Source organism: Thermobia domestica, chromosome 8 (genome assembly GCF_964235325.1).
Source record: "Thermobia domestica chromosome 8, izTheDome1.hap1.1, whole genome shotgun sequence".
Lineage (NCBI taxonomy): Eukaryota > Metazoa > Arthropoda > Insecta > Zygentoma > Lepismatidae > Thermobia > Thermobia domestica.
Window position 1 is genome coordinate 137,021,903 of NC_137461.1, and position 24,247 is coordinate 137,046,149.

General features: G+C 33.8%; 2 protein-coding genes across 2 annotated transcripts in view; one reads left to right on the top strand and one right to left on the bottom strand.

Moving 5' to 3' along the window:
- LOC145693234 (myosin-VIIa-like) overlaps positions 1 to 569 on the top strand; it is a 144,638-nt gene extending 144,069 nt beyond the window's left edge. Inside the window, exon 39 of the mRNA XM_081769039.1 lies at positions 11 to 569. Coding sequence (XP_081625165.1) covers positions 11 to 211 — 201 coding nt within the window. The 3' untranslated portion in view covers positions 212 to 569. The remainder of the gene's footprint in view (positions 1 to 10) is intronic.
- Positions 570 to 11,753: 11,184 nt separating this feature from the next.
- The window catches only part of LOC145693235 (cilia- and flagella-associated protein 74-like), a 124,905-nt gene continuing 112,411 nt past the window's right edge, over positions 11,754 to 24,247 (bottom strand). Inside the window, exon 11 of the mRNA XM_081769040.1 lies at positions 11,754 to 12,266. Within this exon, the coding sequence (XP_081625166.1) occupies positions 11,796 to 12,266 (471 nt within the window). The 3' untranslated portion in view covers positions 11,754 to 11,795. The remainder of the gene's footprint in view (positions 12,267 to 24,247) is intronic.

Below are 24,247 nucleotides of genomic sequence, written 5' to 3' on the forward strand. Positions count from 1 at the left end.
TTTTTTCTAGGATATCTTGGCAAATTATCCCTTCCCAAATATTTCGAACTGGTCGTCTGGCAATACGTTTTTCCACATGACCATGGGCAATCTGGTGCGTGGAAATAAATTATTGTGTGAAACTTCTTTGGGTTATAAAATGGATGACCTACTTACATCTTATACATCCCTGATGTTTGATTTGAAACAAAGATCAATGCGCGTAAAATAAGCACAAAATACAGTACTATGTATATACAGTATGTAGGAGAATATACAATTGCTTTATGTATAGTTCACAATGTGTATATATATATATACATACAAACATGTGTATGCAATATTAAATCTGTAGGTTGTGTTAAAATAAATATGACAGGAATGAAAAGTTAGTTGTTTACATAATTAGATTATTGCATTAAAATTAATATAAATAACTTTCTTTACTCTAGTGTATAGTGTTAATTAGTAACAATAAAAAATATTACCTATTTATTGAAAATCTTGATAGACTTAGTAAGTTACCACAGATAAATAATGGACAAGTAATTTTGTATTTAATCGAAACACATGCACAATAAAATTTTGTCCACTATGGATATGTATTAATAAATATTGTATCAAAATAAATTAATAATGTTTAGAGTAAAAGTTGTGTTTCTATATTTTCATATTGTTTGTACAGTATTCTACAAAAATATCCCTTTTAATTCAGTTTAATTGGTATAATATATATATATATATATATATATATATATATATATATATATATATATATATATATATATATATATATAATATTTTCGTATCTTTTAAAATAATACAAAATTAATGAAATAAGTGAAGTACAGAGGAATAAAGGAAAGAAAACACATAAAGGTTTTTAAAAATAATAAGATGGATATGCATTTTTGTAGATAACTATACAAATGTAAGAACCCAAATTTATCTATGAAAGGATTCTTCATTTTTGTCTAATTTATCAGCATAAGGGTAAAATAGGAACAATAGCTTTAAAGCTTACCATTAGAAATTTAATTTTTTTTGATTATTCTATAAATACTACATAATTATTCAGCACACCAAGGAAACTAATTGTAACGTATGCTTAAAAATAATTTTTAAAGGTTTTATTATGTCTATGTTCGTATCACTTTTTTCACGTCTGAAGTACTTTATGAACTAATGAACATTAAAACCAAAGAATTAAACGCTATACGTAATTAAATCAAACTAGTTTATTACATTTTCCAAAATTCCGGTATTAATTTTGTTCCTTTCGTGTTTTCGGCTATTTATCTTTGATTATTTCTCAAGAAATTGTGAAAGAAAATTTTACCTTAATGGACGTTGATGCGGTACTGCTTTTAACGTGCGGTACATGTCCCAACAGAAGATAAGAATAACGATATAATGGATATATTTTACGATGAAATAGAACGTATATTTGACCAAGTCCCACAATCATGAAAATTCTCCGAGAGGATTTTAATGCAAAGGTTGAACGAGAGGATATTTCAAACTGATTATAGGGAACGAAAGTTTGCAGAAGGAAAGTAATGACAACGACCCTAGACTCGTAAACTTTGCAACATCAAAAACGTTGTGAAAATTTCCATATCGTGACATACATAAATATTTTGGGATCTCACCAGCTGGAAAACATATAATCAAATTGATCACGTTTTAGAAGATAGAAGATAGTCTAGGATAATTGATGTTCGGTCGGGTAAAGTAGCAGATTATGTTAATGAACATTGCCTAGTAGCAGCGATTACAATAGAGATATTATTGTTGAAAAAAGCAAATAATCAACATCTGATAACGGAGAGGTTTAATTTAAAGAAATTAGAAAAGAGTGAGGCAAGAGGGGAATATCAGATTGAAATGTTGAATAGATTTTCCGTTTTAGAAGGTTCGGTGTGGACTTGTAAGAATACTTGAGTTAAAATTAAGGATATCATTAAATTTCCAGAAAAAGAAAAACTAGAGAATGCGGAAACATAGGGACAAACCATGGTTCAAACAAGAATACAATAAACTATGGTTCGAACAGGTACAGAGAAGGGAAAACATGCACAAGTGCGTTTGAGATAAAATCCAAACGATAGAACTGCAGAAAGTTTATTGATATTAGGCAGGAAACTTTCAAAATATTTGAGAGCCAAAGCTACTGAATTTGAAGATAATAGTAGAAACAAAAATATTCGGAACATGTATAAAGGTACTCCATAGTTCTGGATAGTCACAATAACATTTTAAAACACATTTTTCTGGCCAGAACAAAATGAATTATTTAATAACTATACGATTTTTGTTACAGTTTCAAGGACCTAACGTCCTCTTCATCAGACATTGAGAAAAGACAGATGACAGCAAATCTTATATCTTCCTCAGCCGTTAATTAGCATTTTCATTTATATAATTTTAATTGTTGTTTTTATATATGATATTGTTACATATTACAAATTTAAATTTTATATGTATATAACACCCCAAAATTACTCACCCCAAAATTAAAAACAATGTAGGAAATAGTGACCCCTCAAAGAAGAGTAAAACATAAATAATCTAGAAGAAGAAAATCTTAAATAAAGTAATACAAGTAATACTAAAACTAAACTAATAAAACTCGTATTATAAAATGAGCTACTCAAGACACTTTCTCTAGCCATAACTATAAGCATAACAATTCAAATACTCAGCAAAATTAATGAATATCTCAAACTATCTCTTCATAAGTAATAACCTACCTTTCAGGGAATTAGTCCTATACCATTTCCCATTATAAATAAAAAAACAAACTCTAATAAGAGAAAACTGAACAACTCACCATAATTTAAAATTAAAGCCTAATGGGATTAAAAACAATATAAACATTAAATATTTTAACATCGTAATACAACTAAAGAATTTAGATAGTCTCCTCCGTGAGTTCGAACAATAGATACTAAAACTGATAGACCTAAACTACCCTCACAAACTCTAAAAGTTAGAAATAATAAACAAAAATAACTCTCAACATATAAACTACCTAAAGAACAAGATAATAGTAAAAAACTTATTAATACAATAAATTCAAGTCTTAATAAAACCATTAGCAAATGTTAACGTTGGGTAACAAAACAAGCTATACCAAAATAACTAATAAACAAGAAAACAAAACAAATAATATTTTCATAAGCTTTTATAGTTTGGTCTTGTAAACCATTAATGAATCTTATTCTGAAAGCATCAAGAGAAAGTACAAACTTATCTTTAGTCCCCAAAACTAATATTTTAATAAACTACCTCTTGAAATTAAAATACCCTGAATATTATTTATAATCTTAGCACTTTTAAGATTTGCTTTAATTCAAATGTCTCACCCCCTATCAATAGGACTAATACTTATTATCAATACTATTACTACTTATTTAACTCTTTCAACCATAAGAGAATCCCCTTGATTCTCTTACGTTCTTTTTCTAGTTTTTCTCGGGGGTATGTTAGTCCTATTTATTTACGTTACAAGACTGGCATCAAATGAAATATTCACTTTAACCCCTAATATCTTCTTATTAACTTTTCTCATTCCCTTCTTCTTAGTCCTAATTATAATTATTGATCCCCTTCTTCTACCAAATATAATTTCAATACCAGACCCTCATGTTTGTATAACTAATTATCAAGAAATTCCTGGTATAAAATTTTATATAACATCAATCTTAATAAATACTATTATATTAGCTACATACTTATTTATTACATTAATTGCAGTAGTAAAAATCACTTCCCTATATCAAGGACCTCTTCGACCTTCTGAAACATATGCCAACACCAATTCGCCTACATCACCCTCTTTTCAAAATTGCTAATAATGCTTTAGTTGATTTGCCCGCACCAATTAATATCTCATATTGATGAAACTTTGGATCCCTGCTTGGCCTATGTTTAATTATTCAAATTGGTACCGGCCTATTTTTAGCAATACACTATGTATCAAGAATTGAATTAGCCTTTAATAGAGTAATTCACATCTGTCGAGATGTGAATTACGGTTGACTCCTACGTACCTTACATGCCAACGGCGCATCCTTCTTCATCTGCCTTTATTTACACGTTGGTCGAGGTATATATTATGGTTCTTACCTTTACCTTCACACCTGAAGAGTAGGAGTTGCCATTTTACTTTTAGTGATAGCAACCGCTTTTCTAGGATATGTCTTACCCTGAGGTCAAATGTCTTTCTGAGGTGCAACGGTTATTACAAATCTACTCTCAGCTATTCCCTACCTAGGAACAATACTAGTACAATGAATTTGAGGGGGCTTCCCCGTAGATAATGCTACCTTAAACCGATTCTTTGCCTTCCACTTCCTCCTACCTTTCATTGTTGCCGCCATATCAATAGTACATCTCTTATTCCTACATCAGACAGGCTCTAACAACCCCTTAGGCCTTAATAGAAACCAAGATAAAATCCCTTTCCACCCTTATTTCTCAACAAAGGACGCTATTGGATTTTTAATAATAATAACAGCCTTAATGCTACTTACTCTATGGAATCCTTATATATTAGGGGACCCTGAAAATTTCACTCCAGCAAATCCCCTAGTTAGCCCTGTGCATATTCAACCAGAATGATACTTCTTATTTGCTTATGCCATTCTCCGCTCTATTCCCAACAAATTAGGAGGAGTTATTGCTCTAGTAATATCAATCCTCATTTTAATAATTATACCATTCTTTCACACTAGAAAGATACGAGGCCTATAATTCTATCCTATTAATCAAATTATGTTCTGAATTATAGTTGGTACAGTAGTTCTCCTAACATGAATCGGTGCTCGCCCAGTTGAAGATCCTTATATTCTAACAGGTCAAATTCTAACAGTTATCTACTTCGCTTATTTCCTATTTGTGCCATACCTCTCCACCTTATGAGACTCTATTAAATAAGCCCTAGTTCTTTGACTGAGGATAAGCATATGTTTTGAAAACATACAACAGAGCAAAGCTCTAAGAACTTATTCTCAATTTAATACACTTAAATTAAAAGAGAAATAAAAAGAAGCTTCATACCTCCTAAAAATATAAGGTAATTAAGAGATAAAGGTAAAAAACACTTTCAAGCAAAATATATTAGTTTATCGTACCGAAACCAAGGTAAGGTACCCCGCACCCAAATAAATGCAAAAGAAATAAATACTACCTTACAAAAAATAATAAAATAGAAAAAATATCATACCCCAAAAACAAAACACTAAATAAAGCTCTTATAAACAAAATACTAGCATACTCGGCTATAAAAATAAGAGCAAACCCTCCAGCTCTATATTGAATATTAAATCCTGAAACAAGCTCTGATTCTCCTTCAGCGAAATCAAAAGGAGTACGGTTAGTTTCTGCTAAACAAGAAGCAAACCAAACTAATGCCGAAGGAAACGTGATTCACAAAAATCACAATTCTTCCTGGTAATAACCAAAATTCAACAATCTATATCTCTCAGCTAAAAATACAAAAGACAATAAAATTAAAGCTAAACTAACTTCATAAGAAATAGTCTGTGCAACTGCTCGAAGTCCTCCCAACAAAGAATATGATGAATTAGATGATCATCTAGCAATCATTACAGTATATACTCCTATTCTAGTACAACATAAAAAATAATAAACCCAAAGAAAAAGTCAATATAATACTTAAATAAGGAATTCTTAATCACACCAACAAAGACAAAAATAAACTAAAAACAGGGGCTAAGTAATAAGGATAATAATTAGATATAGTAGGAAAAACCCGTTCCTTGGTAAACAGCTTAATTGCATCTGCAAAGGGCTGAGGTAAACCACAAATGCCCACCTTATTAGGTCCACGCCGAATCTGAATGTATCCTAAAACCCTCCGTTCTAATAAAGTTAAAAATCCAACCCCAATTAAAACACAAATAATCAAAATCAAATAAGAAATTACACCTATAACATAATCATAATACACTATTACCTGGACTCACCTCATCCATTATAAGATCCTAAATCTAATGCACTTATCTGCCAAAGTAATTATCAATTAATTTTATTCCTCAATGATAAATATTATTAGTACTTGGTCCTTTCGTACTAAAGTACTATTCCAAATAAGGGATAGAAACCGATCTGGCTCACGTCGATCTGAACTCAGATCATGTAAGATTTCAAAGGTCGAACAGACCTATACACTAAGCTTCTGCACCTAGATAAAATCTTAATCCAGCATCGAAGTCGCAATCTCCTTTGTCGATATGAACTCTCAAAAAAAAATTACGCTGTTATCCCTGAGGTAACTTAGTCTATTAATCATTAATAAAGGATCATAATAATACTCAAAAGTAATTGTCTCAAAAAGAGTTTATTTATCTTCTCGTCGCCCCAACGCAATACTCAAATAGCAAATATATTCATTATCAACCACAAAAATTACTAATTAAATATAAAGATCTACAGGGTCTTATCGTCCTCTTAAATCATTTAAGCCTTTTCACTCAAAAGTAAAATTCAACTTTACAAATAAAGACAGTCTTCCACTCGTCCAACCTTTCATACAAGCCCACAATTAAAGGACTAATGATTATGCTACCTTCGCACGGTCAAGATACCGCGGCCGTTTAAACTCTCACTGGGAAGGTCAGACCTTATATTTTAACAAAAGGACATGTTTTTGATAAACAGGCGGAGGAAAATTTTGCCGAATTCCTTTACTTATTCTCTCTAGTATACTAATAACACCATTATAAATTATCTCAAATAATTCAAGACAAAAGTACAATAATAAATTAAATGTAACAAAATATAGTAAATAGCTCAAATAAGTTATAACAAAATTACAAATGATGGCTACTTCTAAGCCCACATCTTTCATTAAATACAGTACCACATTATAAATAACAAAAGTAAGAAGCAAACCCCCCTTACTATTACTTACGGCCAACCTAGAACAAAATTAAATCCATACAAGCTAGCCGCAGCTGAATTAAATTCAATTCTTGTACAACCAGATATAACGGAAACCGAAAGGCATCTCACCACTAAAATAAGATTAATATATAATATACCACTTATAATATCACATCATCTTAGCTCTTTCCGTTTCGGGAAATAATTATATAACAATATTATTTAATGTTCCCTGATACAAAAGGTACAACATTCTATGTCTTCTTCCCCAAAAAAGATTTCACCTATTTAAACATTCCCTTACGGTACTAATTAACTATAATACTTACAAATTAATTCTATACCCTATAGAATAACATCAATTTCAAGTTGATTCACTTAATATCATCAATAATAACAACAGCAATAAGTACTTCCTTCAATCAAAATAATCTAAATTGCACAGAAACCTCTTCGATGTAAACGAATAGCTCAACTAACAAGCTCTATTTTGTAATTACTCAATCTAGGCACACCTTCCGGTACACCCACTATGTTACGACTTATCTCACCTAAATAAATGAGAGCGACGGGCGATGTGTACTTATCTTAGAGCCCTACTCATGTTAGCAACACAACTAACATTACATTCAAATCCACCTTCACTTTAATAATTTCCATATTAAAATCCGTATAAACACTTTATTGTAATCCATCTCCTCTTATTGATAAGCTGCACCTTGACCTGCAGTCCTTCTCAATAAAGATACTGAAGGTATGTAACTTCTCCCTAATACCATCAACTACGGCGGTATACAAACTGCAATACAACAGCAAGTAAAATATATCGTGGATTGTCGATTACGGGACAGATTCCTCTGAATAGTCTAAAATACCGTCAAATCCTTTGAGTTTCAAGAACATAACTACTATTACCCAGGTATTCCACTTTACATTAAAAATAATAGGGTATCTAATCCTAGTCTAACAAATAATTTCATAGCCTCATAACACAGAACTTATTATTCTAAATGATAATTTCACCTAAAAATAAAAATATAAAGCCCTTCAATCTACATCTATAACTACACCTTAACCATCTTATTTCTTCCCTCTGACCCCCTCGTCTCACCGCGGCGGCTGGCACGAATTTCGCCGGATCTTCACAAACCTTAACTGCTTCAAAGGGGGCCCGGACCCCCCCCCAAAGCTCATGTGGGCCCCCTATTGTATTTACGAATATACGATATTTGGAATAATTTGAGTGCAGTTTGTCTTAAAATCTTCATATATATACCTCTATACGTTCTGCATCTGAATGCCCCCCAAAAAAAATTTACAGACAAATCGGCGCCCTTGAACACCATCAATTCTTGTCTTAATTTACTTTATTCAATTCTCAGGAAAAAAAGAAGTCGAACGAGGGAGCACAATATTACATAAAAGAAATTAGATTAAGTGACGAGTTAATCGCAAGTTTAATCAGTATCTTATAAAGATTCTTGAACCAACTGTCGCTTAAAAATACCTTGCTCATACATACAAATTAATAAGAACAATGAAAAATATAGTATACTGATCATACACTTAAAACACTCATAATAATAATAATTATAAATACACCAAGCTAGATTATAATATACAATCCTGGAAGTTGTATTTTGGTACTCTAATATTTCGTATGTGCGTGTTTCATGTTCTATTACTGTCTAATTTTGAGAAATTATGACACTATCATCTTAGAAATAAAATTAAATGATCAAATGAAAACTTTCACAATAATTTACAATCAAGCAGTCATTGTTACTTTAAACTTTAACAGCATCTACTCTGTAATCTCTTTATGTAATACATAGTTATAATAAATTATTTTACTCATATTGGATTCATTTCTTTTGCATTTAACGTGATACGGCTAGATGGACTATATTGGTGTTCCTATCAGAAGTAGATCTGAATTTTCAGCATCGAGGACGAGAACCGCCACTATTGTCAGAAGTTTGAAATTTGTATACGTCCATCTAATGTTCATTTGTCTTGGTAAATAATTACCATAAATAACTCAAATTTAAATGCCAGATAGTTCGGTTAGAGTATATGCTTATCTAAAATCTTTAGTACTCTTGTTTTCTGAACAGATACCAATATATTTACTACAGTAATTATTATTTTTACTGCAAATATTATTGCTACATGATTTCAACTTGAATATATTTTATATACAATAAAAACAAATAAATAATAATAATTTCATATATTACCTATTGAACTATAAACTAGATTTAACTATTCTATATAATGTACTACCGAAACATATTTTTCGCTTGCAACCAAATGAGACACATCACTTCTGCATATTTCAAATAAAACTTTGAAGAACTTTGCTTTTTGCATAGATTTGATATTTTCGCTACTGCATCAATTCTTAAATGTGCAAAGATTGATGAATTCAAAATGATAAGACAAACACGTCACTTCAAAATTACCGTAATTCATCATTCATAGTGTCACTAGCATTTAAAATTGCTTACCTTATTTATTCTTATTCTACATACTTTATTGTACCTTATGCAAAATTTGCTCGCAGATTTACATGCAAATTACCATTCCATGTGTTCACTCATGTTTCGTCAAGCAATAGTGAAGATACGAATGTCGTATAATAGGACATTCAATATTGCCTTAGTTCAGGAATGTAAGTACACCAAGAGGGGCGCGGTGGCTCGGTGGTAGAGCGCTCACCTCCGGTGCTTGGGGTTCCTGGTTCGATCCCAGCTCGCGCCGTGTGCACTTTGTGGTGGACAAACACCGTGCTCGTGGTTTTCTCGGGGTTCTTCCGTTTCCTCCCACTTTCTTCATTCCACCATTTCACTCATCTCTCATCATCACCGTCTCTTTTAGCCTAACCGTCATAACCGTGGGACGTAAAACTTAAAGATTTCATTTCATTTCATTTCAATGTAAGTACACCAAGGACAGATTCTTATTTTTTTTTTAGAAAGTGAGAAAAAATAAATTAAAGGAGTAGATTTTCCGTAAATTACAAGACATTCTTAATAATTACAGTTACAAAAACTGCAACTTCCCGCGCATCATACATTTCAATATTCTTTGTAAATAACAAGTCATACACTCAAAGGATGTATCCATCGGAGGGACAGTTCTTCCTCCGAGAGTTTTGTCTTCACTGAGACAAAGAAGACCAATCAAGTATATTTATCTCTGTTTCTTTTGAATTGTAACAGTATTCATCTAACTGTTAAAATTCTTCTAACTGTAAGAGAATTTTTCCAAATGTGGCGCTAAGGAAGGATAAGGAGGTATAATTGCTTTTATGCCGTTCACCAGGTCTCCGAAACTTATACTGTACGTACACTCTTGAAAATTTTGTATAAATGTTTTGCTTGCGCTCTAGGATGTAGATAATATAGGACTTTTTGAAATGCGGCCCCTATGGGAGGATAATGAGGCTTGAATCATTTTTTGCTGTAAGCCAGATCTCCGAAACTATTAAACGTAGAATCTTGAAATTTTGTAGAAATGTTTCCCTTGCACTTTAAGCTGCAGATAAGATAGTATTTTGCGAAATCCGGCCCTTAAGCGCTAATAAAGGGGCTTGAATATTTTTTTATGCCATGAATAGGATCTTCTAAACTATTAAGCGTTGAAATTTGAAATTTTGCATAGTTTTTTTCCTTGCACTCTATTCTGTGGATAAGATGGGATATTTTGAATTGCGAATATATATATACTATAAAATGCATGTATATACGTATAAGGGGATTGATTTTTTTTTTTTTTTTTTTTTTTTGCCTTAAGGTCTCCGAAACTATTATACTTGGAACCTTGAAGTTTTGTACAAATGATCTTCTAGCCCCCTAAATTGTAGATGAAAAGGTTGCAGCTCCTAAGGCGGTTTAAAGAACGCAGAGAGAGAAAAGGATGAAAAATATTGTTTGCATAACTCGCGAGAACATATGCTAATTAATACTGTAAAATAGGTATTTCTGAAGCGACTTCTTACAATGATTTGGTAATTTATTGTACAGTTTTATTTCCTTGAACAATGTTAAGGAATTGATTTAATTCAATTGATTAGCTCAGTGGCTATTAATAATGAAATATTAATTAGCTCAAACACCATTTTGTTTCGATAGAAGTTACCAAAGTAGAGAGGGTAAAATCGTGTACATGTACAAGCTGCTAAGTCGAGTAGGTGTCAGAGTCCTACAGATTTTTTTTTTAAAATATCAGCTTCGATCAACTAATTGAATTTGGACACATGTACTCGAATATATTTAGTTTTACTTCCGATAAGACCAACTGGATTTGTCGTATGCAATATATTATTTCAATTTGTCTTTTACTCTGTTACTGAAAGGATCTCAATGATATGGAGACTCCTTCAGAGAATGATTGAAGTTTTCACTATAATTCCTTTATAATTGACAATAGTTAGGCCAAAGTCTGGTTTGATTCTAGTCTATATTTCTGTTAGTTGTTGGCTCGAGTTCTGTTAGTGGGCTTGATTTGATCCGCCATTCCTGTTAGTTATTGGTTCGAGTTTTACTAGTTGGTTCAAGAGCCGGTTTGATTCTATCTTGTATTTGTGTTAGTTATTGGTTCGAGTACCGTTAGTTGAGTTGAGTTAAGTGTCAGTTTAATTGTATCCTATATTCTTGTTCGTTATTAATTCGACTTCCGTCAAGTGCCCCATAACTTCCGAACTGCCCGTGGAATCCCTAACTTTGTTGATTTCTAGGATACTTGTAGAGAAGTTGAGATTTGGTTATATGAGTTCTATCTAATCCCGAAGACACTATGAAAATCAATTCGAATGTAAAATAGTTAAAGAAGAAGAATTTTTATTTTAAGTTATTTTATTTATTATTATTTCCTTTTTATGACAAAATTTTTACAATTTTTCAAACACCAGAGCCGAATAAAGTATAGGTTTTAATAACTGTTTCGCCAAAAAGAACAAAGTTAAATACCGCAGCATACCTATGAGCTACTTTAGGTTGGAATGTTATTTGTAGAGCTGCTTTCGTTGGTGCTAGTTTTATTGTTGATACGTTTATATTAAATATATCTTCTTCCTTACAATCTGTGTAATGCTCATATATCTTCAAGTCATTTTCAATATCAAAATTTGCTGCTTGTTTGCCTCCCTTTTTATCGCCTCCTTTTTTGTCCTTTTCTTTTCCTTTATCTTTTTCCTTACCTTTACCTTTTCCCTCACCTTTCTGTTTTTCCAGTTCTAATTCTTTTTCCTTGGCCGCCAATGCCTCTTCTTCCATCCTTTTCTCAATTTCTGCTTTTTTTCCAAATTCTATGCTTTTTATAGAAATACATACAACAGATATAGTTAAGTCTGCTTTACATGTATTGATTATCTGAAATTCAAAATATGTATATAGGATTGCAAGGAAAGAATCTCAACACGCATTTGTAAAACAAAGTAATATACATTCACTGACAAAAATAATTAATCAATATACGTATATAAAAATGAAAGTGCCTATGTTTGATACCTCTTGAACCAAGAGACCGATCTCGATCAAATTTTCAACATAGATGAGATTTGGGCTTGGGATGGTTTTTATAATTTCACTTTGACAGTGCCTCGTACTCTCTAACCTTGAGAATGTAACTGTAGAAAGAGAGCTGCATCCTCTCGTAAAAGAGGACATGCACCATCCGTGCCTTCTTATAAATATATTGTGTAAACGGGCAATAAAATCGAAATCCCACAAAAACATTTTAGGTTTCAACTTTCGAAAGGGAAATTTTTTGCGACTTTACAAAGATCTACATGAAATTAACTGGTTAAGTCTGGGAACTTACCGGGATGTAAATAGAATGGTGGAACAAATCTACGAAATAATTTATGACGCTTTTCGCAAAAGTATTCCCTTGAGAAAAAAGTCCATAAAAATTTTTCCATGTTGGTTTACAAGTAGTATAATAGAAAAAATAAAAAAGAAATCGTACCACCGTGCTTTTTGGCTGAGAGGAAAGGGGAATTGTCAATCATTACAATGAATTTTGTAAATTGCAGAAGGAAGTGAAACAGAAAATAGCAAAGGAGTATAAATTATTTATTTTAGAAACGAAAATTAACATACAGGAGGACCCAAAACAATTTTGGAACTATATTAAGAGTAAAACGCGATATCTCTCTTCTAGACCACTGTTGTACCAGGGACGTATCCTGAGCAAAAATGATGAGATTGCAAATGCTTTCGCACACCATTTTCAGTCTATATATCGACTAGCGTCGTCAACTGATGATACCGGTAGTAGTCATTCATTTGGTGATAACATTGATAATAATACTATGTTAGGCTCTTTTTTTATATATCTCAGATAACCATAGAAGAGATTGAAAGGGCAATCAGAAAATTAAAATCTAATAAATCAATGGGAAATGGCAACATTCCTCCATATATTGTTAAAGCATGTATTGATATTTTCAAATATCTTCTAAGTATAATATTTAATTTTGCAATAAAAAACAATGTTTTTCCTGACAAATGGAAGCACTCAATAGTTTGCCCAATTCCAAAATCAGTAAAGAAAAACAATATTGAAAACTTTCGGCCTGTTGCAATTTTACCCGTATTTGCCAAGATATTTGAAAGTATCCTATATGTTCGAATACTAAATCACGTGCGCCCTGTAATCTCGGTATATCAACATGGATTCTTACAAAGTAGATCGACAGTTACAAATTTAGGTATTATTACAGACTTTATAGCTTCTTCTTTGGACAACAATGGTCAAGTAGATGTTATATATACTGATTTTCAGTAAGGTTTTTGACACCGTACAACATGATGTTTTACTACATAAGTTAGCTTTATTTAACTTTAGTCCTGCGATTGTCAATTTCTTTTCCTCTTATTTACATAACCGTAAACAGTCCGTTGTCTATAAAGAATTCCTTTCTAAAGAAATCGACAAGATTTCAGGAGTTCCGCAGGGATCGAACTTGGGGCCTCTTCTCTTTTTACTTTTTATCAATGATCTTCCGTATTGTATTACAAATTCAGAAAAAGTACTGTTTGCAGACGATCTCAAAATATATGCCAAAATCAAAACACAAGAAGACTGTTATTTATTATAACAAGACCTAAATAAGGTAATGAATTGGTGTAAGGTAAACAAACTTCAGATGAATGTAGATAAATGTGTGTCTGTGACGTTCAGTAGAAAAGAGTTTCCTTGCGAATATTCGTATTTTATTGGAGGGGCAAATTTAAATAAATCGAACTCAGTGAAAGATTTGGGAGTAATATTTAATCATAGGTTAACATTCAACCAACATGTAGATAAAATAACTAATGAAGCCTACAGGAACCTCGGATTCGTAATTCGAATGAATAATGAACTTAGAACTGAGATGACGTTGAAGACTCTTTACTTTTAGTATGTTAGGGCTAAATTAGAATATGCATCAGTTATCTGGAATCCATACTTAAAATCTGAATGCCAGAAAGTTGAGCAATTACAAAGTAAATTCTTGAGATATTTTACCTACAAAACGACGCTCCTTATCCAAAATTTGAACACTATACCAATCTTATTGATAATTTTAAATTCAGGACGTTAGAACAAAGAACACTAAATGACTTAATTTTTCTCTTTCGACTTGTTCATAACAAAATTGACTGTCCAGCGCTGTTACAAAATCTATTCAAGCCCCGTCCCTCAAAACGCGTGTAAAAAATAATAACATTTACTTTTGCCGGAAAGCAAGAACAAATATACTGTATATATCACCTACTTGGAGAATTAGTGCTGCTTACAATGCAATAAGTAAAGAGAATGTGCTTTTGGATATATTCAGTAACAAAGAGCGTCACTTCAGGAACCAAGCTTTGGAAATCCTATGATTCATGGCTTATCTGTACACTTAATGTATTTTATTTGTCTTGTCGTGTTATTATGTAATTTTTTATTTTAAAACATTTTTCTGACTAGAACAAAATGAATTATTTAATAACAAAAATCGTATAGTTATTAAATAATTCATTTTTTTCTGGTCAGAAAAATGTTTTAAAATGTTATTGTGATTATCCAGAACTATGGAGTATATTTATTGTAATTATTTCTGTATGTATTTAAACTTATTTATCATCATTACTCTTACTGGTTAACTGGACATAAACACTAATGTTAACCTTCTGTAACTGGAGTTTTATAGTCTGTTGAGGGTACAAATACAAATACAAATAAATACAAATAAACAAACAAAGATAAAAAATGAAAGTGACTATGTTTCTGACTTAATAAATCTTGAACCACGAGACTGATCTCGATCAACTTTGCCACATAGATGAGTTTCAGGCCTGGGATGTTTTTTATCATTTCACTTCGATGGTGCTACTTAAGGTGGGAGGAGGGGAGATATTTAAAAATGATCAAAAATGACCGACCATAGATTTCGGGGCTCCTGAGATGAACAGCGACACTTCCCGATGCCGTTTAAATCCCAATTTCGCCCCGCAACTTGGGGGAGGGGATATATATATATAAGATGTTAATGAACTATACCAACAAACTGTGGATGGTGGTCCTTATCAGCTTAAAAGAAGCAACGCATACACAATCCAAAAGTGCATATTTCATCAATTTTCAATAGGTGTACAGTGTATTCCCTACAGGGTGTGATTCTCAGATATGCTCTCAATAGAGTTTTCAGATATACCCTGATTTCAAGGAGGGTCCAAAGTAGGCAGGAGGTAAGCCTTGGTAACAATGGATATTCAGGGCATCGACGGGAAGTTGGAAGTGTTAGAAAAGGGCATCTTTATGTTTTTTTGTGTTCATAATAACGTGTGATGCGATGTATTTCGTCACGGTATATTTAACGTTTTCTTCACTTATAAGCGTGAAAGAAAACATCGCAGCATGCGTTTTGCCGAGTACGAGAGACCGTGCTGCTGACGATCCTTAACACTTCCGACATTGCGCCAAATAATTCCGAGTTCACTGCTATCAAGACTTACCGTTTGCCTACTTTAGACCAACCATAATGTCAGAGCACATCTCAAAATTTGGTTGATGGCATGTCTGGGAATTTCACCCTGCAGAGAACACTCTGTACATCCATTGAACATTAATGAAATGTGCATTTTTGGAGTGCGTATGCATGACTTCCTTTGCGCTGATAAGGACCAGCATCTACAGTTTCTGAAATTCGAAATAGGGCCTGTTGAAATTTGTCTTCTTCGCGATTTTGGACAGCCCTAGCCCTGAAACTATGCACTTTCCCCCACATATCCATATGAACTTTTTCTCTTAGTTTGGTGTGAGGAATCACCTCTTACAATTTGTCGGTATAGTTGAGTAACAACCTATATATATATATATATATATATATATATATATATATATATATATATATGTGTGTGTGTGTGTGTGTGTGTGTGTGTGTGTGTGTGTGTGATCGAAAATTACCGATATTAGTGTCGAATCCATAGTTTCGGGGAAGCTGAGACGAACAGTGGCACTTCTGATGCCGTTTAAATCCAAATTCAGCCCTTTAGTCCGAAATGAAACTATTCTCCCAGTGCGAAGAACGGGCAATCCGCTAGTTAAATATATAAATAAAATAAATAATGAATAACCCAGAAAGAATAGAGGAAATGAAGTGAAACTGAACAGGTTGCAAGGCCATACAACTGTATTGTAACGATTACAATACCAGATCAATCCAGTAACAGCTTTGGTTGTACGAGCGCGATACGTGTTCCATACCAAGGACATGGATATGGGCTTGGAAAATGAAATAAAATAAAATATTTCAGTTTAATGTCCCACGATTATGTCCTTAATGTTAATGGAGACGATGAGTAAAGGAAGTAAATGCTGACGGAAGAGGTAGAATGAGAATATGGGAGGAAACGACAGTAGCCCGAGAAAACCCACCGGCACATTATCTACTACTAACTTACTTGGCTGGGATCGAACCAGGAACCCTACACACCAGAGGTAAGCGCTGTAATACTGACAAGTAACACTTCGCTCCTTTGTAACCGGAATGGCGAAATGCGACACATATCCTGAAACAGCCTTTCCAAATGAAGATGTATATGGATTCTCAGCATCAGTCAACAACGAGTTCGGAAATTATGGGCCTGTAAGGTTAACATAGGAATTCATACGAAATACAACGTGTAGGGATTTTCTTTTCTGTTAAACTTATGTAATATACTACATAGAAACCATACCATCTATAAAATACCATAAAACGCGCTTTACGTCAAATTACTTCGAAGTCTACTTTTTCCCCTCAAGCTGCAGCATCAGTTACTTCAGCAAAATTAACCACAGATCTGACGCGCTGTTAGAAGCTGGTTCAAAAACACGAGGCGTGCAAGGTTACAAGACGCCTTCAGGCCCAAAACGTTACTAGATATTGACGTATTTATTTACCTTCTCTTTCTACTCTATTTTCTGAAGACACAACACACTTTATTCAAATGACAATTACCAGCAAATTCTTTAATTTTAACATTTTTATTTATATTTCCTAATTTTTCTTTTATTCTTCTCTTTTCCATATGCTGCCGAAGGTAACTGCTAGACGTGTTTCAACCAAGTCCTTGGGATTATTCTGGGGCTTTCAGACTCATGTGACACGTATTCGTTCACAGCATTACACTATATTCAGGTTAGCAGAAAGAAACGTCAAGGAAATATCTAGACGTTGTATTTCCTATGAATTCCTATGTTAACTTTACAGGCGCATAACTCCCTAACCCATTGCTGACTGACGCTGGGTATCCATATGCATTTTCACTAGACTGGCTTTTTCAGGATGTGTCACTTCAGCCATTCCGGATTCAAAGGAGTGAATGTTACTTGTGAGCCACCATGCTACCCTTAATGCGGCTCGGAAGCGAGTCGTAGAGTTGTCTATCTCTGCCTGAAGCAAGTCTGCTTTCACTGCTTCTCGAAATATTCAGATCGGCAGTGGCGCAGGGTTGGCGTCCGCGCTGGTCCCAAACGTGTTCAATTGGGGAGAGATCAAGCGCCCTTGCTAGCCATGGAAGAATCTCAACACGACGTAGATAATCCATAGACATACTGTAGTACTGTGTGTGACCGTTATCTTGTTGAAAGATTGTACCAGCGTGCTCTTACAGGAGGGGTAATGCATGCGGAAGCAGGACCTCACCTATGTATCACTGTATCGTCAAGGTTCCGTGAAACACTACGGGAGGTGACCGAAAGTCATACCCGACGGCTCCCCATATCATGATGCCAGAGGTGACACTGATGTGCTGTTCTACAGTATTGGCTGAATGTGACTTTTCCTTCCGACGCCGCCACACACGCACACGATGGCCATCAGTCGTGACGTAGAATCGAGACTCATTATTGAACACGATCATTTTGCCGTTATGAGGATTCATTCATGCTGCCTGAGTGCGACATCACTCCACTGCTGCCATTTATGCACTGTTGTTAATGCCAGCCTACGCAGGGGACGGTGCACTCGCAATTCAACTGATACCAGTCGTCGAGAAACGAAGCGGGATAACATAGGGTGTTGTAGAGAGTCCATTGTGTCTGGATGGCAGCGCAGACGTGACAAGGTTATATAATGATTCACGTACAATGCAACAATCCTCCATTGTTGTGTTCTTCATGGTTGACCGGAACCTTCACGTCGTACGTTGGTCCATTCACGTATCTGCTGCCCCTAATATCTGGTGACAGAGACAGCTGAATGTCTCACATGTCTAGCGATCCCATGAAACGCCCAGTGGGCCTCATGTAATCTCACGATGCGGCCCCTTTCGAACGCCGTTAAATGCTGTCTAATGCGGCGACGAGGCATTATGTGTATCTCTTGACCTTCCTGCACTGTGCTAACTCACTCTGTTACGCTTCACTACTGACTGACACGACCAGGGCTGAGTTCCTTATGCTGATGTTAACGCTCTCTGGTGGTCATTAGTGATATTACTGCCATTACCCAATGTTTGAAACTCTAAACGTTTATACACTCTCCATAGCGCTACACATCTACCAAATTGCAGTTGAATTGAACGATTCCCTCTTGGTGATTCAATTTTTATGTCATTGAATGTACTAAAGTTTAGAATATGTTGAAAGCACTTAATAGAAATGTTGAGCTTTCGAGCTACAATTACATCATCGTCGTGATGTCGAGAAGAGAGGAAGAAAACACTAGAGAAGATCACGATTTGACCGATCAAGTGTCACCCGTCTGCCAGTTTGAATCTAAATATGCTAAATATGTAAGATAAAACTTTTACCTATATATATATATATATATATATATATATTGTTAACTCCAGAAAATGAAATTAGGTACAATCAAAACTTAAAGTTTTCTCTCCGCTATATTTTATTTCACTAATAACTTAGGAGAAAAAATTGGCCAATCTCAGTAAAATGTTCTTTACATACAAAGAACGTAGTCGTGTACGTTTCCGAAAACCGTATTCAAATTCCTTCATATATTAGGAAGTTATCTACAAATGAAAATGTAGCGTTTTGGAAGTATTTTTGTTTTTGGCTGTGCAATATTACAGGGCAAAGGAAGGCAAAGAAAAATGGGCATAATGAAGTAAAGAAGAATGAGGATAGAAAGGGAATAAGATGGGAAAAGATTCATAATAATGAATGGAAGAAAGACAAAAGCTCATTGAAGACATCCAGTAGAATGCTGTAGCCAGGGCAACGATGGCGATGATGATGACAAACTAAGAGTTTAGACGCAGAAGCAGACAAAAAGTGTCCTACTTGGTTCAAGGCGATGCTATACAACTTCCCATCTCTGCTAAAATTACAGACTGAAATTGGCGACTTTAATAAAATAATATATACGAATTAAGTCCGATTATCTCTGCTGCATTGTAAGAAGAAAGAAGTCACGTGATAATCATTACCAAAGTATTGTTACAAGATAAGCATGAAGAGAAAAAATTGTATTCACTCAATGTCATTACAGAAGCGTTAATATATTTTTCTATATTCTTTTATATTGCTTATCTGGGATTATAGCAAGAATTATTCAAGAGATTGAAAGTTTTGGGAATGTGATTTTGAACTAATTTGTCTAATTGAAACATCACATCTAGTGTTTACTCCTTCCATACCCATTAATTTTTCCTTTCAATGGTTAATATGTTTATTGGCCTTCAGTAAAAGCATATTATACATAGATAGATAACTAATACATATTCATCTGGGTTATGTCTAGCCCTCCGTTTGTTAATGCTCTGGATTTTATTCAGGAATGACTTCCTAGGTTTAATTCAGTAGTCTTCTATCACTGAACCTGACAATACACTAACGAATGCGGAATCCGGACAGGATGGCATAACCAAGAGACAGCAATGTATGTACAGGATGACTAGCAGAAAGTCCCTTTATACTTGCACTTATTTCGCCCCTACATTAATAATACTTATTAAAGTTATTTGTTCAAAACGTCCCTACGTGCACTTTCATTATCTGTGCATAGCTTGACTCGAATCCATATTTTCCTACTCATCGTCGATTAGTTCATTGATGGCCATTGTCCGGAATGTGTGCAGGGCGTTTCCTTTCGTGTTGATGGAGAACGAGGGCAGAACGAGGAGCATCAAAAAACATTTCATAGGCGGAAAGTTTTCTTCTTGGCAAAACATCGTTGGCGAAAACCTTAATAAAATCTGGCAAAAATCCGTTTTGAAGTACGATAAGGCGATTTAGCTATGATCGAACTTGTGATAACTCATTTAAAGGCATTTGTATAGGGGGAGGGGGAGGGGGATAATGGGAATCCTAAACTTGATTTGAAGAAGGCTCTAGCTTTTTTAATTTTAATTTAATTTAATTTTTAATGAAATTTGGTCAAAATTCTTTTTCAACTATAGGAAAGCTATTTAGCCGTGTTTTGACTTTGGAAAATCTCATTTAGCAGAAAGATGATAATATACATATATACATAGTGCTTTCGTTACTATGTTACAAACTTCTGGTTGTGAGAAACAGGATGAAGAAAAATCATAAATAGATCTCCCTCTAGGTTATATGGTTGATGTACGCGCTTTAAGCGCAGATGGCCTTGAGTGGATTCCCGACGGGAACCTATGTGGTTCACATCCCACGTTAAGCTGTAGGTCCACGTCCCATATAGTCTCGTTGCTGAAAGGGACACTAAACTCAAATCCAATCCAAAAATCATAAATGTAATAGTCTATGTCTGGAAACGCACAGCTTAGCCGCTAAGAGTCCATACACGTAACCTGCTCTGTAAATAGGCAATACAAAGTATTATGAATCTTGTATGAAAGATGCTTTTACAATTACTATCACTATAAATCATTTAAGACAGCGAAACTTATCTCTTTTAGGTTAGTAGGATACCCACAGGAAACAAGGAAATTATGCATCGACAAATGGAAACAAGAAACATAATATTGAGAATACATATAATACACCTTTGACATTTATGGTTCTAATCAACAAATTAACACTACACACTTAATAAAATCCTTAAGCATGCACTGAATAGGTCAGCGAATTGGAAACAGGTAAGAAAAAGAGAAGGAGGTAAGAGTTAATGATATCTCTCCAATTGTTGGTGTGCTAGATATGATAAGCGTGCTGGATTTCCATGCAGGCATTTAGGCTGAGTCATATGCATTCTACCATATTTTTGCTTCACAACCTTAGGTGTCAAATAGTGAGACGATTCTCCAGTGTGAAGCGTGAATTCATATCAAACATCCAGGACCGTCCCAGGGATGGAATAGATTGCGGCAATAGCTCAAGACCCCATCCTTAACGGGCCTCGCGACATAAGAGGAAAGAGTTACGACCTTTAGAAAAAGTAATAAGTCCACTGTTTCTAATTCATCCTTGGGACTCAAGATATTTAGAAATAAACCATGATTTTGTAAGACATTTTTAGGATTAATGTCGCGAAGTGCACTCATAATGTCAACAATGACTACATTAAAGATAACTCTATGATGGATAACGGTGGAACTTGATATAAAATTCACGTGCAACAGACTAAATTGCAGATTGTTAAAACCTGGGAGTCAACAAATTGAAACACTAGGCATCAAAAGTTTTTCACAATTGAATGTATCGATAATTGGCAAGTACTATATTGTATTGTTACGAACTATTATTTTCTTCTTGTTTTAAATGTTTAGTGAGACGTCACTGTCATTATGGAAAAGTCAAAGTTGCTGTAGTGTAATTTATTCGTGCTGAACGTGGAATTCTAACCTACATCATTAGTCGCGCAATTTAATTTCGCCCCAGACCACGCAAATCGAAGGGATGACTTTGCAAATTCCCCGATACTTGTTTCAAACAGGAGATTAAAGAAGGTTGTAAGCTAAAACGAAAAGGATAATAAAATTTCTGGGCTAACACAAATATCAAATAATTATTTACAAAACAGATGAAAATTTTATATTCAAATAATTGTTGAATGACGATTTTAAATCTACCAATATTGTTCAATCACCCGACATATTTTTGTAAATTAAACTAGGGTTATTCTTTTCGGACCTATTCCCATGGATATTAAATCAGTATCTTTTAATGCATTTTATAGCCTGCGAATCAGCTCTTGAGTAATCTGTAACCTTGTGTTTAACTCAAAAACTCCAACGTTATTATGCGTATTTTGTTCACCATTTTACAAACTGAACATGTAAAGTATTCGGAACAAGAATAAACGACTAGAAATGCCATTAGTTTCAATGACATTTTGGGTCGTTTATTCTTGTCCCGCATGTTCATAACATGACGTAATGCATTTGAATAAAAGTAAGTTTCTATACCGAATTCGCAATTTCTAATGGCATTATGTGATAATCCTTACGGATAGCCTGTGTAGTATCTACTTTTTACCAACGTTTTTTCATTGATTGCTAGAGTTTATTTGAAGATATGAAGATTTATCCAAAAATTGTACGTCTCTCGAGTCACGATTTTCATCTTTTTACCCTACAATTTCGTTATTTCTGACCATTAACACTTTGGAAACGTTTAAACCTTCAAGTAGTCTATTAAACCCATTTACTACAATTTTAAAATTCATTTGGCAGTTGAGAAGGATTCCTTACTACTGACAAAATTCCATGTTTAATCTAAAATGATGAGTTTGCTAACACTGTTATGATTCAGTAACGATTTAACTGTGAGTATCATATCAATAAGCTAAACTATTTCAAAAGGTAATGTTGTTTATAATTAAATCACGGTGGTGAATAGACATAACCTTGATAACTAGTCACCCACATTATACTTTATCAAAACCACACAATGAGGCTTATAAGATTGTATTGTTAGGACATACAGCCGTTATCTTCACACAATAAATCTTCAACTAAATCGAATTTTGAATTCTGTTTTTTGCAATAGACAGCTACAGCTATTATCTTGGCCGAGTTCATTAATGAAGTCAATTCGTTAATGTCTTCATGGATAATGTCAACTTTAACGAAGGCTATCCATATCCCATACATGGATAAGTTTTGCGAGATTCTGTTTACTGTCTTTACCAGAGATTATTTTTGATCATGATGCTTTATTTTAAATATGGTTTTAACATAATAATGGAATGAAACTATCTATTGATTAACATTTTGTAGACCATTCTTTTATACCAGCAAACTAAAATCAAATGATCAATACTATAAATTGACTTTTTGCAACAGCAATGTGTCTAAAATAGTATAAAGTTCTAAATTATACCTCAACACACAAAGCAATGCTTAAAAAGGACAATCTATCCATCTATGTCACTTTTAGCTTCTTCATCTCTACAACAACCTTCAAGAGGTTGATTAATTGCAAGTATTAGGTGAAAGCCTCAAGATTTTCTTGTCAGACCTTTTATAATTAAAAATCCAATTGAGTGTAGAAAAGCTTCTCTCAGCTGAAGTAGATGATGAATTATTCTGATTCAAAGTAGGCATTGACCATGAAACTTTACATACTGAAATGTCACTTTAATTGTAGCCCTGTTCCTGACTGTAATTGTTGTTGACTGTTGTTATATTCTTAAATTCTTACGTGTGAAATTTCGTTATAGATATGTAAGAAAACATTCTTTATATTTCACTTTATTTCAGCCTCTTGAGGGGCGCCCTTTTCATAGGCATGAACACTGACATCTGGGTTGCCTCCATCCTTAATTTGTGAATAGTATTTTGGTCTCATTATGTTATGCAGAATATTATTTACTTCTATTCTTGTATTTAGGAGTACTAGATCTTTGCTGCAATATAGTTGTTATTTATGTTTCCTTTTCGCGGTTGATATCAAATTTTCTTTATTTAATTTTTATTTCAGTGATCCATCTAAAATATCAATCTGTAAT